We start from the raw sequence: 12,377 nt of genomic DNA, 5'->3' as shown, positions 1-12,377 counted from the left end.
CCCATTAAATACTGGAAGGAAATTAGGTATTGGACAACATGAACTAATTTATACACACATTAATTACAATGAGCCCTTCAACTGTCCGTGTAAGAAAGGATGAGATATGGGGACCTGGTTTAGTGGGCATGGAGGTGATGGGCTGATGGTAGGATTAGATGATCTAAGTGGTCTTTCCCAACCTTAACAATTCTATGATTAAATAAAAAATAGTAAGATTTTTTTCTTATTTCAAAGCATAATATAAAATTTATAGTTTCCAGTGTCAAAACCAGTTTCATTTCTCACTGGTCTCAGTAAGGGAAGTAAACTGAACCTGTTTTAAATCAGTGGCATTTATATGTCTGAGTATCTACTCCTATCACATTTTCAGTATGTTTCCTTCTCTAGCTCAACCCTGCCAGCCATGCTACTAATGCAGTAGAAGTCATTCATATAAACACACCGTCTTTGCAGCAAGACGTAAGATGTAAAGAAAGATGTAAAAGAAAGGATGCAAAAATCAACGTAACTTTCTCGTGACTCAAAAGCAGAAAAAGAATTGAGATGAATGAGTGGATAAATAGACTTCTAAAACAATTTTGACTTTTTTATGGTCAAATGAATCACTGTTTCATTCAAAATGTATGAAAATGAAATTATTTGATAAATTCCATGGAGAATACTGATTTATTTTCTATGTTTGTCTTATTGCCAACTCTTGGCATATTAGTTTCATAGAGATATTTGGATAACTGACTTTTCTCCATATTTCCAATATTCTGATGACTTCATTGGAAAATTGACATTGTTGTGGGGTCTCTTTGAGGAAAAGTGGAAGTCTGCATATGATCTGAGCACCCTTAGGTCCCTTGAAAGACAGCTGGGAATGTGATTCTAGGTTTGAGCAATTTTAGACTGCAATTCATCTATCTTTGACTGCATTAGAATGAAATGTACAGTACCTTGGAAAGGTCTGCTTTGCTCATTTGGAGAGGTTGTATCCATCGCTAGTTCAGATCAAGATAGCTACAGTGTAAACCACAAAGATCAGCCTACTATAGGAGACTGGACTGATGATTTAATCCGGGTATCAGTTCCTACTGCGTGGAGAAAACATGAAACATCTGATGATGTTTACTTTCAGTTCACAATTCCAATGCGATGCCCAAGATAGTGGGAATCTAGATGACTAGCTTTCAAGTACTTTAGAATAAGGAGTTCCGTAAAACTAGTCAATGGTCAGAGTATGCATTTTCAGTAGTCTCAGTATACCCCAAGGTGCTTAAATATTGCAATATATTTGTACTGTTGTATTCATTACTGCCTGTTTGTCACGGTTTGGCAAAGTCAAAATGGGTGTCAATTATACTGTAGTTAGTTTGTTTTGTTAGGATTGTCCCAGACTCACAAAGTCCAATCAGTTCTCTTCTTCTTCTTCCTGCTGTTCTACATGATAATTCTCCCAAGAAACATCCTTATCATTCTCACAATTCAGGGCAATTCCCAACTGGGATCACCCATGTATTTTTTCCTGGCCAATTTGGCGTTCTTGGACATCTGCTACTGTTCTGTGACCCCACCTAAAATGCTGGCTGACTTTTTCTCAAATCCCAAGACCATCTCCTACAATGCCTGCATGACCCAGCTTTTGTTTCTTGACTTCCTGGGAGCAGCAGAAGCTTTTCTGCTCCTGGCCATGGCCCATGACCGTTACATTGCTGTTTGCAAACCACTACACCAGGCTTTGAACAGGACTGCATGCTGTGCCCTGGTTGGAGCTTCATGGGGCAGTGGCTTTGTTCATGGCACCATTCTGTTTGCTCTCACCATCAAGCTCCCCTTTTGTGGCCCCAACGTCCTGGACATCTTTGTCATGTGCGTCAGCTGGCTAACTTGGCCTGTGCTAACACTTACACAGTAGAACTGCTGGCATTCCTCAATAATGGAGTTATCATTGTCATGTGCTTTGCACTTCTCCTCATCTCCTACACAATCCTCTTGCTGAAGCTCCGGACACAGTCCACCAAGGCAAAGAACAGAATAACCTCCAGCTGTATTTCCCACATCATTGTGGTTTTTGTCATGTGTGGCCCAGCTATCTACATCTATGTCTTACCCTTTCAGACCGTCCCAATGGTTGTTGCTGATGTTGCTGATGACAAGGGGTCATCTTCCCCTTGACTAATTCCATGATCTACACCCTGTGTAACAAGGAGATCAGAAGTTTGATGTGGAAGTTGGTCTGCAAACACATACTTTGGTGTAGACTTAAAAAAAAATAATAATTAAAAATAATTGTTTCTTGATTTCTTAATGCAGTTTCGCATTTTTCTTAGGAAAAAATTTGGACTGTGCACTATGTAACAGCATAATGTACCTTCAGTAACCTTCAAGAAGTCCTCTTCTGTCAGTCATGTAGTTTAGCTGCATGGTTTAAGATCAATGCTTAGCATTAGAGGGTCGATATTTTATGCATAATTGCTTGCCAATATTTTGGGATAATTGTAGTATGTAGATTTTCATTTAAATTGATGATTGTTTATGGACCTCTGCAGATCATTTTTCCTTAACCTAACAAGGGATTTTCATGAATTTGGTCAACTCTTCTCTCCCCTTATAGGCAGGACGTGACAGTTGTTGCTATGAAGTTGTTGTTAAAAATCTTCTAATTTTATTAGAAATAATTTGGTAGATGTTGAGACTTCATAAAACCATTGGTGGACTACTGGCTCAGGTACAGGCATGTTAGTTCAAGATTTCAGCTCATAGTTGAATTTTCACTATTGATGCTGCCTTCTTGTTAGACTCTTTCATGATTCTGCCATTTAATGAGTTGATTACTTTTCCACAAAGGGAGAATGTGCGGGCTGCTGGATGATCTAGCTTGTAGGCAGGCTTTGTTTTTCATGGAGAAACATTGCAATCTGAAATCAGAACACAACTATTAAGTAAAAATCAAAGACAATATAGTCATAGACTTAGAGGAAATACTGATCATAAGATCAGTATATAGATCTTTATCTATACAGTTACAGACATCTGCAACACAGATGCAAATGTCTGAATTAGTCACTAAGGATTCCTGCAAAATTAGTAGGCATTTCTAGGGAGAAATTCAGCTAACTCTTTTTAAATTTCTACTTTGAGAAGTAGTAAGCCGTGCCTTAGACATTTTTGTCTTGCCCCTTGTACTTGCCCTGTAATCCACTTCTTAGTCTTGCTTTGAGTTGGAGTCAACCAAATAATTTATTTTTGTTAGGAAACTATGATTTTCTTACGGCAGTGTAACTTCTTTAGGCAGTGTAGATGCTGAGTGAAATATGGCTTCATCCACTAAGTTCTCCAGTAATATTCCAGAAGGCATTGCACCCTACAGGTCATGGTATTTTCAGTTCTCATGTAATACTGTTCATGGCATGCTGTAGATATCCAAATATATTTGCCTCTGAAGTATGGTTTTTTTGTTATTGTTGTTCCTTAACAGATCTTCTACACATCATTTGACAAAAGACAATGTCACAAAGTCAAGAGTGCTTTTCTCCTAATGTCAGATGCCACAAGCACCCATCCTTCCCATCCTGGGAGACTTCATCACCATTTGATCAAGTGTAACCTCTTAGCTATCACTCCTCCATTGCAGCATGAAACTAAGGCTACTGCGTCTCCTCTTGCAGTTCTGTTCTGATTCCCTGAAAGTGCACAGACTGCTCACTTCATCCAATAGTTCCTTCACTTGTAAGACAGTGCCATGACATAGCATGTCTCCCACAGGTGAAGCCACAATCTCCTGTATTCCCAGGAGGAGGCTTCGACTTTATTTACTGTATTTATTATATTTATTTATACATTTATCATATTTATTTACTATATTTATTATGCAGCATCCTCCCTCTGGAATTGCATTCATGAACAGATCTCTGATATGCTGGAGGACTTTCTTCAGTAAGGACTGGCAACTGAATTTAATGGAACATGATCACAACAATTCCAAGCAGTCCCATATTTTTTGGAGCATGATTGCTGTCCCTTTGGATCAGTAGTTTTGCAAGGCTTCTCTCAGTTAGTTTTCAATGGTCTTTGGAATCTGGAGAAAGTCTCCGTTGACTGGAAGCTGGCAAACATCCCATTTTTCAAGAAGGGCAAGAAAAAAGACAGTGTTAATTACAGGTCCATGAGTCTTGGTGCCTGATAAAATTATAGAGATTATTTTGGGAGTTACTGAAGAACAGTTGAAAGACAGAGCAGTCATTGGTCACAGCTAACATGGATTCACAAAGTAAAAGGCCTATTTAATGAGCTTCATCTCCTTTTAAGGCAAGGTTACCTACCTAGCTGATCAAATAGATGTAATCTTTTTTGCTTTCTACAAAGCTTTTGATAATGTTTTTCACTGTGTCCTTAAGGACAAAATGTCCAGCATACAGCTAGGCAAGTACCTAATAAAATGGATGAACAATTGGCTGATAGATTGGGCTCCAAGGATTATAATAAATGGGTTTAAATCAGGCTGGTGGCGAGTCACTAGCGGGTTCCAAAGAGCTCAGTTTTATGGACAGTTCTCTTTAATATTTATATAAATAATCTGGATGCAGAAGTCAAATGCACACCTGGTTTGTAGATGATACAGAAGGAATGATGATCTCAGCATTGAATGTGGTTTTCTCATGGAAATGTCAGATCTCATCTCTTCGGATCTGCTGTGTGGTTTCTGTATCCTTCCTGAGAAAGAAAGATTTTTCCCAGTGTTTTCCTGATGACATTTTTCATCTTAGTGTTTGAGTGCATCAATCAACAGATTAGCATTGGTGTGATCACAGTACAAATAACACGCAGTACCTGTCTATAGGGAATTTCTCATAAAGTCAAGCGTAGAAGACGATGAAGGGGGTGAATATTAGGCTCACAATGGTTATCTGAGTTCCTCAGGTAGACAAGGGTTTCCATTTTCCTTCTGTGATGCATGTCCTTAATTTCAAGATGACACTGTAGGAAATTGTCAAGATCACAGAAAGAACCATGAGAATCACTCCATCGTGAAACACCATCTGTAGTCCAGCCATGTGGGTGTCAGCACAAGCCAGTTTGACGACTTGAGGAACATCACAGCAAAACTGCCCAGTATGTTGGGCCCACAAAATGATAGATGGAGAAGAAAAACAATCTGTATAGCAGAGTGAAAAATTCCACTAAACCATGCTGTTATCACCAATCCTGTGCACTCCAGTTTGTAACAGACAAGTAACGTGGTGGCTCATGGACGGCCACATACCTATCAACTGACATTCATACAAGGAAAAAAAAAACATTGCAGCGGCAATGAAGTAGAAGAACATTTGGTGGAAATGTTCACTGAATTATGCTATGCAGAATAAAAAGATCTGACAGCAGTTTGGGAATGTTGACTGAAGAGAACTTGACACTGAGAAAAGCCAAGTTGCCCAATAGGAAGTAAGTGGGTTTATGGGGCTGGTGATCAACAACTACTATTGCAATGATGGTGAAGTTCCCCAGCCAGGTTACTATACAGATAACAAAGCTGATTACAAACAGGCTGTACTGTAGTTTGCAACTCTTTGTCAGTCCAAGCAAGACAAATTCTGTCACAGTAGTGGTGATATTGTTCAACTCTGTTCCTGCACAGTGAATATAGCAACAAACATGTATAGAATCATAAAGTCACAGAATCACAAATAATTTAGTTTAGAAGTAACCTCTGACTGGCGTCAAGTCTGATGCTCTCTTCAATTCAGGGTCAGCTGGAGCACACCTAGGGAATTTTTGATCTCACAGCCTGTTGGCAACCTGTTCAATTATATGACCAGTCTCAAGGAAAATAAATAAATATCCATAAAATTTAGCACATTCCCACAAGTATCTGTTGCCTTTCATCCTGTTGGTATATAGCTCCAGAAGAGTTGGCCTCCATTTGCTCTGCATCATTCTCTCATCTGTTAGTTATAAATAGCAAGAAGGTCTCCTCTTAACCTTCTGTACTTAAGAGTGAACAAATCTTGTTTGGCTTGTTGTTCCTGGCCAATATCTCGATGTTCTTCCAGGGAATTCACTGCCACTGTCCTTCTTGTCCTGGAGGGCCTCAGATTGGACACAGTACTGCAGACAGAATCTCTCAAGCACTAAATAGAGGGGTAGGATCATTTCCCAGATCAGCTGGCTAGACCCTTGCTAACAGAGCCCAGGATGTGTTTTGCTTTCTTTACTGCATAAATACTTCCCTGTCTCATGTTCAGCAAATTCCCTAAGAATAGCAGCCTTCCCATCCAGCATACTGACCACTTTCCTGAGCTTGATGTCCCCCGCAAACTCACTGTGATTGCATTGCATCTCAGCACTTATCTCATTAACAAAGACATTAAACAGTACTGGCCTGAATACTGACCCCTGAGGGACACCACTAGTTAGTTCTCATCTGCTTAAATTTTACACCTTCTTAAAATCAGCAGCCCAGGCAATTTTCCATTCGTGCTATCACTCCTTTACTAGGAGTAGTACACTAGGACCCCAGCTCCACTAAGCAATGAGAACAGACTCTCCTTACTCTTCCTTTTGCTTCAAATGCACTGTAAGAAACCTTTATTTTTGCATTTCACCTCCTTTGCAAGTTTCAGCTCCAGATGATCGTGGGCTGCATGTAATGCAAGAGCACCAGGGCTTCTGGGCAAGGTTTAGTGATCCCAAAGAAAATATGTAGAGGCAAATTAACATTCATCAGTTTAACAGAGAAGTACTCAAGTTACTGGGGGTGGTTGGCTGGTAGAATTTCATCAAGTCCTCTGTACTGGAAGAGGCCAGCCGGTAGAGTGTCAGCACTGGGGCTTCCCAGCAGATACAGGTGTCAGCCAGTCAGCCAACCTGCAAGATGTCCATGCCACCCCTTAGTACTGTGGCCATATACTTAACAGCAGGAGACAAAGTGTTGCTGATCAACACAAACAGTGTTCACAGAAAGCAAGGATATTTGGTCACAGCTGCAGAGCAGTTTCGTACAAACAAGTTTCTTCTAGCTACATGCAGAAGTTAGGGGCAGTTTACTTGTTTTCCCAAGCTAAGAAGCCTCTTTCTCATGGCTTAGCTGCCTGTTCAGGCCACAATTTGTATTTTTCCACACACTCCTCTCCCACGTATATTAACAATGTCTCTGTATTGATCTGAAGTAGGCCATTCTTGCTTTTAACTTCTCTGTTGGCCTTTTTGGAATTTGAGCTAAGTCGGAAGACGCATGTCCATATATGCTAGACTTCTTCTGCTTGGTTGTAGATTATTCTTTTATATCATTGTCTCAAAGCTCGCTGGTCTCCAAGCAAGTCCTGGGCAAGGGTTGAGAAATCCTTTGTCTGGAGAATGCTGATGGACAAAGCCAGGGGCAATGAGAGAGATAACCACAGATTAATGGCCAGGAAGCGGTCTTCTGTGTGGGCCTATCTGGAGGAAGACGTCCATCTCAGGAGGTGCTGCACAAAACTCTTACCGAGTGTCCAGGAACGCCATGATGGCAGAAGGATAAAAAGGGAACCTACAGCCATGAGGTTGAGGTTTTCTGGCAACAGATTCCTCAAAAGAAGAAGAGGTTTCTGACATGAGAAGCCTCATGACCTGCCTCTCTCCCTCCTGGACTTGCTCTGCGCTCTACCTGCATGCTGAAGAACAGAGGTGGCTGCCATCAGATTCCTCACTACGGGATTCCTGCGTGCTGACAGACTCCTCTGGGCTGCTGCCTGAGTCCTGCTGCTTCCTCCTGGATTGGCTCTGCGACTCTTCCTGCTGCCTGCTTGCTGCCCCAGGCCGCCACGCTGCTGCTGCTCTCCCCCTGCTGCTTCTGCCTTGGACCTTCAAACGCCGTGCAGCAGGACGCTGCTGGATCCTGGTGGTGACCATCCCTGCTTTACGCCATTCTTGCTTCTTCCCTATCTTTTCTATCGCCCTCCTTCCCTTCCCCGTCTCCCTGATCAGGATTTATAATAAACTGGTCGGACCAGCATTTGAACCATTGTTTCTTAATCTCACACTGGGTATACAGATATTAAAAAACCTCCTCTCCCTCTTACAAATTGGAGCGAGACAGTGGTTTACTGCAAATTTGAATGAACTATTTTTCTACTCTAAAGAGGCTGCCCCTAAGATTAACAAGTTTTCCTGCGTCTCTTTATCCTCAAAGAGCAGTTTTCCATGGGGTCCTACCAAGCAGACACCTGAACAAGCCAAAACTTGCTCTTCAGAAGGCCGAGGATGTGATTATATTGTTTTGCTTCCTTACTCTTTTCAGGATTTTAAGCTTTGTTGTCTGTCGTTGCAGATACCAAGACCTTCACATCTCCATCTAGCTGTTTCCTTATTTCCCATTAAGATAGTAATAATAATGCAGTGGTAAATATTGCTGTAAATCACCCATTACCTTTCACCAGAGGGGGAATGCTCTCCTTGGCCTGTCTCCTCCTGCCTATGTACCTGTAGAACCCCTTCTTGTTATCTTTCACATCCCTCGCCAAGTTCAGCTCTATTTGCGCCTTGGCTTTCCTAATCCTATCTCTACACACACGCACAACAGCCCTGTATTCCTCCCAGGATACACAACCCTGCTTCCATTCTCTGTGCGTTTCCCTCTTTTCCCACAGTTTCAGCTGCAGGTCCTTGCACAGCCACCACGGTCCCCTGCCTCCCCTGCTAGATTTCTTCTGCTGGGGAATGGAGAGCTGTTGCACTCTCAGAAGGGTGTCCTTAAAGAGCTGCCAGCTCTGCTCTCTGCCCATGCCCTTAATAAGGACACATTTCCCAGGGGATCCCACTCAGCAGTTCCTTGAGCAGTCAGAATTTGCTCTCCTAAAGCATAGAGTCCTAATCCTGCTTTTTGCCAGGCCTGCATTCAATATCACAACCTCCACCAAGGCATGGTCACTACAGCCCAGACTACTTCCAGTCTTAACCTCTCTGATGCTCTCCTCTGCATTAGTGAGCACCAGGTCCAGTAAGGCTTCACCTCAGGTTGGTCCATCCACTACCTGGACCAGGAAGTTGTCCTCGACAGATTCCAGGAATCTCCTGCATTGTCTGCCACCCGCTGTGCTGCTGTACCAGCAGGTATCCAGGTGGACACCAGTGATAAGTGGTATCCCTCAAAGGTCTGTATTGGCACTGATGCTATTTAATGTGCTTGTCATTGACATGGATAGTGGCATTGAGTACACCCTCAGAAAGTGTGCTGACAACACCAAGCTGTGTGGTGCAACCAATATGCTGGAGGGAAGGTATCCATCTAGAGGGACTTTGACAGGCTTGAGAGGTTGAGCTGTACAAATGTCATGAAGTTCATTAAGGCCAACTGCAAGGTCCTGTGGCCGGACCATGGCAATCTCAAACGAGAATATAGAGTGGGCAACAAGTGGATAGAAAGCAGCCCTGTGAACTTGGGGGTTCTGGTGGATGTAAAGCTTGACATGAAGGCCCAGAAGGCCAACTGTATACTGAGCTTCATAAAAAGAAGCTTGGCTAGCAGGTTGAGGGAGATGATTATCCTCCTGAGGCTCCACCTGCAGATCTGGGACCCCAGATCTGTCTAGAGAAGAGAGAGCTCTGGGGAGAGTTGCTAGGGTTCTCCAAGACAGATGAGGAGGGATTCTTTATCACGGAGTACAGTGATGGCACGAAGGATAATAGTTTTAACTAAAGGAGGGTAGATTTGGATTAGATACTAGGAAAAATTGTCACTGTGAGGGTGAAAAGGCACAGGAACAGGTTGCCCAGACAAGTTATAGGTGCTTCATCCCTGCAGATGTTGAAGGCGAGGTTGAATGGGTCTTTGAGCAACTTGACTACCTTGACTTCAGCAAGGTTTTTGACACTGTGTCCCATGCTGTCCTCATAGAAAAAATCACGAACTGTGGATTACGTAAGCAAACAATTGAGTGAATAGAAAATAGGCTAAAGTGTCAGACTTAGAAGGATTGTCGGCAGGGGCACAAAATCCAGCTGGAGGCCAATCTCTAGTGGTGTGCCCCAGAGGTTCATGAAGACAATCAGAGGGCTGCAGTTTTTCTTCTACTAAGAAAGGCTGAGGTAGCTGGGCTTGTTCATCCTGGAGAAGAGAAGGCTTTGCTGTGGCACATCACAGCCTTCCAGTACTTAAAGGGAGCTTATTAACAGGAGGGAGACTGACATTTTACCTGTGCAATAGTGATTAGACAAGGAGGAACAATTTTAAATTAAAACAGGAGAGATTTATATTAGATTCTTTATTCAGAAAATGGTAAGGTACTGGAACAGGTTGCCCAGAAGATTTGAATACCTCAAACCTAGAGGTGTTCAAGGCTATTAGGTTATGTGATTCCATGATTCTATAAATAGCAGATCTTTAGGGGAAATGTAGAGAAAAAGTTATGGTCAGCTTAGAGATCTTAGCTCTGTATAATATTCTGAGACTAACAAACATTCATACAGGCCTAGGTAGCAAAGACACTGGGAGCAGATTTTGAGACCCATAGCTGAGCTCCCTTCTCCGTTTTGCTCAGTTGTTAGGTTCTATTCCCCTTGCCACTTGCTTTCCTCATGTGAGATGATGGGCTTTCCTCCGTGTTCTCTCTGCTTTTTCTTCAGGATCTGTCACATTTTTTAGATTTCAGAGGTAAACATCAGTAAATTTATCACAACCTGTTACATATTACTGTTGCACAGTGGAATGAGAGCCATGGTGGAATTTTATAGTGAATGAAGAAAATTCTTGCAAATCTCCACCTGAAATTTCTAGGAGAAGATGTCCCTCCAGCATGTTGTTTTCCTAAGAGCAATCTTGAATTCCTGATTCCTCAGACAGTAGATGATCGGGTTGATGAGCGGTGTTAAGACTGTGTATATCACAGAAACCAGTTTGTTGGAGCTGAAGGAATCAATGGGCTGGGGCCTGGCGTAGATGAACAAGGAGGCTGTGTAGAACACCGTGACCACTAGAAGATGAGATGCACAGGTGGAAAAGGCCTTGTGGCGGCCCTGGGCCGTGGGAATGGCCAGGACAGCAGAGATGATGCACACGTATGAGGCCACAATCACAGTGAGCGGTGCCAGGAGGATGAGCAGGGCTAGTAAGAAATCCATGAGCTCAGCTAGTGATGCGTTGGTGCAGGCGAGCTTCAGCAAGGGGGACACATCACAGAAGAAGTGGTTGATGATATTGGGCCCGCAGTAGGTCTGATGTGAAATGAAGTAAACCTTCCCTGCAGAAATCAGGAAGCCGCTTACCCAGGAGCCAATAGACAGGTGGGCACAAAGAGTGCAGTTCATGATTATTGGGTAATGCAAGGGCTTGCAGACAGCCACGTAGCGATCATAGGCGATGGCAGCCAAGAGAGTGCACTCTGTGCAGGCCAGTGCCAGGAAGAAGAACAGCTGGGCCATGCAGCCTGTGAAGGAGATGCCTTGGCTCTTAACCACCAAGCTCACAAGCACCTTGGGCACTGTGACAGAGACATACCAGATCTCCAGAAAGGAAAGGTTGCCCAGAAAAACATACATTGGCTTGTGAAGCTGGATATTTGTCCAGACAAGCACAACAATCATTACATTTTCTGTTACCGTCAGCACATAAGCCAGGAAGAATACCAAAAAGATCAGAAGCTGGATCACTGGTCTACCTGGAAAACCAACCAAAATGAATCCAGTCACGTAGGTCTGGTTATTTGAGGACATGCTGGTAATCCCACAGAAGTTGCTGTGAACTTTGCAGAAGAAGCAGATGTAGCAGCAATTTGAACATTCACTCAGGCTGGCTTATAAGCACAGACTGGGAGCAGAAAATCTATGTTTATAGCAAGAGCTGACTGGATTAAAAAAAAATTAAAAAAACAAAGAATATGTTAGTTGCAATTAGATTTTCATAATGAAAACCAAACAAAAGTGAGACAAAAAATCCCAGCCACCAATGGTAACAGTACAGCAGCTTTGCAAACTAACACTGGGAATTACAAGAATCTTGACCGGTCGGTAATGCGTACTTACATAGAGGTACTAGAGGAATTTTCCAAAGTAGATAACAGGACCCTTTCTGGAAATACAATTAGGTTCATGGTCAAACGAGTGCCAGTTATATTACTGATCTAGGCCTCAAGTACCTCACGATATGAACACAGCACAGTGTCCTACATGCTACATGCAGGAACGAGTGCAGTGGTCAGGATGTATGTGTGTGTTTTGTGTTCTTTGGTTTTACATGAGTTTTTTGGCCAATCTCCTCATTTCTCCTCATCCAGAGCTCCACCAGCTATTGTTGTATCACTGTTCAGGACATTGAACTTCAGTGCGTCTGAGCTTTTAGGGACAAATTTAATTGAGCCATGTCATTAAATGTTAAGGTTAGTCACCCTCATGTGAATTATCAGGGCATCTTCACAGAG

The 12,377-nt window shown here is 42.6% G+C and overlaps 2 protein-coding genes across 2 annotated transcripts; one reads left to right on the top strand and one right to left on the bottom strand.

Annotated features, from left to right (window-relative positions):
• Positions 1–1,217: 1,217 nt before the first annotated feature.
• Positions 1,218–2,264, top strand: LOC125684268 (olfactory receptor 734-like). The gene is given in 4 exon segments (XM_048926292.1): positions 1,218–1,226; positions 1,361–1,844; positions 1,847–2,145; positions 2,148–2,264. Coding segments are annotated over 4 exon segments (909 nt in total).
• An 8,470-nt stretch (positions 2,265–10,734) lies between these two features.
• On the bottom strand, positions 10,735–11,673 carry LOC125684267 (olfactory receptor 6B1-like). Its single transcript, XM_048926291.1, has one exon. The coding sequence runs from the start codon at positions 11,671–11,673 to the stop codon at positions 10,735–10,737; it is 939 nt and encodes a 312-aa protein (XP_048782248.1).
• Between the last annotated feature and the right edge of the window lie 704 nt (positions 11,674–12,377).

This window comes from Lagopus muta, chromosome 24, assembly GCF_023343835.1.
Source record: "Lagopus muta isolate bLagMut1 chromosome 24, bLagMut1 primary, whole genome shotgun sequence".
In the NCBI taxonomy this organism is placed as follows: Eukaryota; Metazoa; Chordata; class Aves; order Galliformes; family Phasianidae; genus Lagopus; species Lagopus muta.
The sequence above is the reverse complement of the archived record's forward strand: the minus strand, read 5'-3'. Positions and strand labels throughout refer to the sequence as shown.